Below are 6,000 nucleotides of genomic sequence, written 5' to 3'. Positions count from 1 at the left end.
ATTATGGAGGATCAAATTTTAGGGATCTTACAAAGAATCTGTTCTGGCCCGGCCTGGCTTGGTTTCCTCTGTCAATCAAAGGAACAAGTGTATATGGACAACACTAATATGGACTTGAGAGTCAAGAATATAGATTTCCTTCCAATCCCTCAATGAAGTATTAAATTTATATATATATTCCATTAGAGAACTATATATAAGATCATCTAGTACAATCCCTTATTTTCAAGAGGAGGAGTCCATCCTCTTTGTTAAGTAATTTTGAGCTTCCTATTTTGCAATCTAACATAATGGAAATTAAAACATCATTTCTGCTGATAGAAAAAATTGCAAGCATAAATTATTTCAATTTAATAGGTGCTAGGGAATAAGAGGCATAAAATAAGAGGAGAGATTATTTTTATAATCTTTCAGCCTTTGTTCATTCCCCACTTCTTCGTTGCTACAGAGCTTCCATTATTTCATGGCTCGCTAATTATACTGATGAGAAGAAATGATGAAAAATAAAAGTAGCATATTTATGTAGTGCTATTATGTGCCAGGCATGGTGCTAACTTATTAAATTCTCCAAGCATCTCTGTGAGGTAGACACTATTACTGTCTCCATTTTACAGATGTGATTCACGAGGTACCAGGGAGGTTGAGAGTCTTTCCTAAGGATATAGAGTTAGTAAGTGGCAGAGCTGAGATTTGAACCCACTTAGTCTGACTCCAGAGTCTGTGCCCTTAACTACTATACCATAGATTTTTAAAAAGATGCTTATTCCCAGATGGTCAGGACTGTTAAGCAGCCTAAACTATAGCAACACCAAAGGCAAAAAGTCAGAAACCATCATTTCTTATTTGAAATACCTGAAATTAAAAGTCTGCTTAACTATTTCAAGAGAAGTTAAGTATTTCTGTCGTGGACATATAGACTTGCAATATAGTTCTCACACAAGCCTTTTAGCCCTTTTACTTAAGGGGAATGTAACCTTTTTCTTACCTACTACGGTAACTTCAGTAAGTTCAAAATCTTGGGATTAAAGCTTAACATATTAATAAGTCTATTCTGTCAGTGACACGATTTTTTGCTTTTTCAAATTCTGAAACTCAAGGTCCTGTTCGCTTCTGAGTACAACCATCACCAGAAAAACTTACGGTGGGAGGGTTTGGAATTCCTACGCAGTTCCTTTGACAATGAACTCCACAGTGTGTAGCATTAAATCTTAAACTTTCATAGTCCCTAGTTTGCTGAACACTTATCTAATCAGGACACCAAATGCATATATAAGTGATGTACTGTACCGAATTAAAAATTTGAATTTTATTTTAAAATGGACTGGAAAGTTATCATTTAGGACACCTTGAAGTGACTTGTACTGCCAATCCTCAATCTCTATTTAAATCTACTATTAATAGAAGTTCCAACTTTACATGTTTGATTTCTTAAACAGGGGCACAGACATGGGACACCCCATGAGTTAAACATGGTAACCGAAAGAGAGTTTTACCAGGTACAATTACTGTTTTAACAGGATTTAATTACAAATGTCTTTTGCTGAGTCTTGAGATGAGAGACAAATGGAAATAAAATAATATTTATTGAACACTTACTAGATATTAATCATTTAAAAACATAATTCAATTTTTAAAACAACTGTGTGAAATAGGTGTTTTCGCTACCATTTTACCGGTTAGGACGCTGAGACTCAGAGGGAATAAGAACACTGCATAACGACACGTAAGCAGTCAGTGGTGGGGCCTGAGCTCCATGGAGACCTTTCTCACGCCGACGCACGTGGTCCTTTGCCTAAACAGTGCCGCTCCCTAAATGGTACGAACAACTCTGATGGAAGTTTAAAGCCATACATCTTTAATGTGTAGAGGCAAGAGAGATTTCAGAAACACCAAATGACAAAATCAAGCAATTTTAGTGCTCGAAGAAACCTTTAAGATCATCTTGTCCACTCTTTTAATTTTATAGAGGCCAACAGTGGAGCTCGGAGCATTTAAGTGATTTTATTCGTTGTCAAACATACATTAGTGTCAGGCTAAATATAGTCTTGTTTTGTTCAGTTTTGTCTTTGGGAGATTTCTTACCTGCAAATATACTTGAGGAGGTTGTAATTGACCGCTGGCAAACTCTTCACCTGCTTTGCTAATTCCTTAACACCCTGAGGACAAAGAAGAAAATAAATGTTATCTTTCTGTGTGTTGGCCTTGGCATGAAAGCAAGTGGGAAACGGCCATAGCGTTTTTTTAAAAAAATTAGTTTCACGTATTATCAGTGGAGGATCCTGTCCTGAATACTTGCCACCATCCTAGTGAGTGTTTAAGAAATATTTTCAAAGATGTACAAGCATTTCAAATATCTCCCTAAGTACTATTTGTGGAGAAACAGATTTAAGTGAAGCGATTTATCATTTTTAATATTTTTTCAGAATTGACAAGGGAAGACAGCCTCATTTATAATAAGATAACTAGAAACGAGAAATTAGCCTTGATGTCGTGAGGGTCCTGCCCATTTTTAGTATGCCCAGAACACAGACAAACACATGTCTACAACAAATAAGTCCCTCAGGACTACTCGTGTCTGGGATCCATCATTTGGGGAGGGAGGATGGTTGGAAAGCCTGATCTTTCTGGAAGTTTCACAATGGACTAATTTCGTTGGTTCTTCTCATTGTAGAACTTCCTCTAAAATGTAAATGGCCCAAAAAAGCCAATGGGTAATATAATCTGATTTCTTCTTCTCCCTATAAAGGTCAAAACGGTAAACATTTTAGGCTTTATGGGACATATGGTCTCTGTCTCGGCTACTCGCCTCTTTGGTTGTAATGCAAAGGTAGCCACAGATGATATTATGTAATGAATGGAATAAAACTTCAATTACAAACATAGGGAGCAGTTTTTGACACGAGTGCTAAAAAAATCTAATGGGGGAAAGATTGTCTTTTAACAAATGATTCTGGGACAACTGGCTATCCACATGCAAAAGAATGAATTTGATCCCTTTCTTCACACCATAAACAAAAATGAACTCAAAACGGATCATAGACCTAAAGGGAAGAGGTGGAGCTATAAAAGCCTGAGAAGAAAATATAGGAGTAATTCTTTATGACCGTGAGTTAAGCGAAGGCTTCTTAGGCATGACACAAAAAGCACAAGTGACAAAAGAAAAACAGATAAATTGGACTTCATCAAAATTAAAAAATTTTGTGCTTCAAAGGACACCATCAGGAAAATGAAGAGACAACCCACAGAATGGAAGCAAATACCTGCACATCATAAATTTGATAAGGGACTTGTAAGGAAACTACATAAACTCTTTCAACTCAATAAATAATAAGACAACACAATTAAAATGGGAAATGATCTGAATAGATATTTCTCCAAAGAAAATACACCAACAGTCAAAGCGCATGAAAAGATGTTCCTCATTAGCCATCAGGGAGATGCCATTGAACCTCGCTGAGATACCACTTCACTCACAGCAGGATGGCTGTGACGGAAAAGACAGACAACAAGTGATGGCAAAGATGTGGCGAAACTGGAACTTCTACACATTGCTGGTAGGAATTTAAAATGATGGAGTCTTTTTGGGAAATATAGTTACATATGGCCCTGTAGTTCTACCTTTTTAGGCATATGCATAACAAAAGTAAAAGCATATGTCCATGTAAAACTTTGTACGTGGCTGTTCATGGCAGCATTGTCCATAACAGCCAAACAATGGAAACAAAACAAATGTTCTGTTCAGTTAATGAAATATCATTTGGAAATAAAAGGATAAAATACTGAAACAGCATGGATAAACCTTGAAAACAGTGAGAAAAGCCAGTCACAAAAAACAATATATTAAATTATTCAATTTATATGAAATGTCCAGAAGAAGCAAATAGAACAGCAGTTGCCAAGAGCTGGGGAAAGAGAATGGGAAGAGGGTACGGGGCTTGTTTTGAGGTAACAAAAACGTTACAATTATACTAAAATTAAATTTTGGTGATGGTTGCATAACTCAGAGAATAAACCAAAAAGCACCAAATTTCACACTTTAAATGGGTGGTTATATGGTGTATGAATTATATCTCAATAAAGCTGTTTTAAAAAAACAGGCAGTAGGTAGGATTTGGTACACAGGCCATTGTTTGAGGGGATCTGGGGGCACACAATGAGGAGGAAATTATGAAACAAGGCGCCCACTTTTTACGTACTGCGTGGCCTGACACAGCCCCACATTTGACCATTCAAGGGGCACAGTGGCAGGGAGTGGTGACTGCATGTGCTCTGCCATCTTCTTCTTTTCGATCAAAGAAGGGATCCAAAATAGTACTTGTGGTATGTATGGAGAGTCTCCACGTGGTGACGTCAATACCCAGAACAGTGGAAAACAATCCAAGGACAGAGCAAAAGGAAATTTGCAAAATAAAGACGAAGAACACGGGCAAAAACCTCAAACAAAAGCTTATAGGGAAATAAATGCAGCAACTTACTGCTTCCTCCTCCTTGCTCAGCAGCTTGGCACACGCCAAAAAATCTTCATACTTTGCGTAAGGAATAACTGGTTCTGGAAGTTCCCGGAGATACAATTTAAGAAGCGATGCCACTGTGTGTACATCTGTGTTGCTGTGGAGATAGAAGTGTGAAGATGTTCTTTGGAGTGAACTTCATACTATTTTATTTATATTTTCATCAAACACAGGTTTAAGAGTCAGAATTTTATCCATGTTGGCGACTGAATGAGTCAATCCGGTTTCCAGGGAGCACTCACTTATGTAGCACCTGTTAGATAAACCACCATAGGTGGGGAGGAGAAGGGCTTAGAAGGGTACTTGGAATCCTCAGTGTGGTTTTAAAATTCAAGCATTTTTCTTTTGTGTGTATTTGATGGTAAGCCAAGTGTTAATTTTGGAGAACAATGAGAATATACCGGACCTTAATATATACGGTAATGCAACTTCCAAAATAATGCCACATCTACGTATGTGTGTATGTGTGTATTCAATGTCAAAATTAATTGTCTCTGAATCCTCACTTTGTCTCTCATAATGCTGGACTTTGAGAAGACAGAGGTGACCGGTTACAGACACTTGAAGCTTAGTATGACATCCTGTCACTTTTAAAGCAAAGCTCATTGTGAAGATGATTGATTCACAGCATAATTTCTTGCCTAAAATTCTAAGAAAGTTGGGAATCCTTAGAGTCTTCTAGAAAGAGAAGGGAAGTGCTGTGAAAATAAACAATGAAAACACGTCCTTTATATAACGTGCATAATTTATTTTTATCCTCTGCTGAATATCAGAGTGGCGGGAAAATTTACTGAAATACTTATTTACGTTTTGTCCTCTGTATTCCCTTATTCCCTGTTTGCCCAGGAAGATGTACGACAGCAAAGACAAGAAGAGTGTTCTTCGGGGGAGGGCTGTTTTGTTTTTGTGTTTCAGGGGAGAAGCAGCAGAAGCAGGAAAGGGCTGTGAATTCCCCCGAATCAGGACGAGTGGCGGTGAGTGACCCAGGGATTCTTTCAGGAGCGAGAACACACAGCTCACTCCTGTGCTGCTTGCGGTGACAAGTCCCCAGAGACGTGTGTGTCTTGGGAAGCTGGGATGCAGGCCTGGGGACTTCCTGCTTCAGTGAACATTCTCTTATTCCAACGGTGGCTTTTTACAAAATTATGTGGGCGGGAACAATGGGCTTCTCAGTCCTCAGTTTTGGGCTCATGGGTTGATTTCATCAGGTGTTCACTGCACACGTACTCTGTATTGGGTATCATAGAAAATACAGCGGCTAGAACCTCAGGGGTTGTAAAAAAAACCCATATTATTCTAGCCTGCTCAAGACTTGTAATCTAGTGGGGGCAGCAGACATTAAGCTGATAATAATACAAGCATGTAATTACAAACTTTGGTGAGTGGTAATAAGGAAAATTATTGAGTGCCATCTAATTCCAAGAGAGGACTAATGCAGGGTTCGGAGGGCTTCCCTGAGGAAATGGTGCGTTCGCCAAGATCTGAAGGG

At 38.4% G+C, this 6,000-nt stretch overlaps 1 protein-coding gene across 4 annotated transcripts in view; it reads right to left on the bottom strand.

Moving 5' to 3' along the window:
- ARHGAP24 (Rho GTPase activating protein 24) overlaps positions 1 to 6,000 on the bottom strand; it is a 332,868-nt gene that overhangs the window by 14,543 nt on the left and 312,325 nt on the right. For all 4 annotated transcript variants that reach the window (XM_012647248.1, XM_012647250.1, XM_012647251.1 and 1 more), the window contains 2 exons: positions 4,476 to 4,608; positions 2,083 to 2,156 (listed from right to left, as the gene is read on the bottom strand). In XM_012647248.1, coding sequence (XP_012502702.1) covers positions 2,083 to 2,156; positions 4,476 to 4,608 — 207 coding nt within the window. The remainder of the gene's footprint in view (positions 1 to 2,082; positions 2,157 to 4,475; positions 4,609 to 6,000) is intronic.

The sequence above is a fragment of the Propithecus coquereli genome, unplaced genomic scaffold (assembly GCF_000956105.1).
Source record: "Propithecus coquereli isolate 6110/MARCELLA unplaced genomic scaffold, Pcoq_1.0 Scaffold26, whole genome shotgun sequence".
NCBI lineage: Eukaryota > Metazoa > Chordata > Mammalia > Primates > Indriidae > Propithecus > Propithecus coquereli.
The sequence above is the reverse complement of the archived record's forward strand: the minus strand, read 5'-3'. Positions and strand labels throughout refer to the sequence as shown.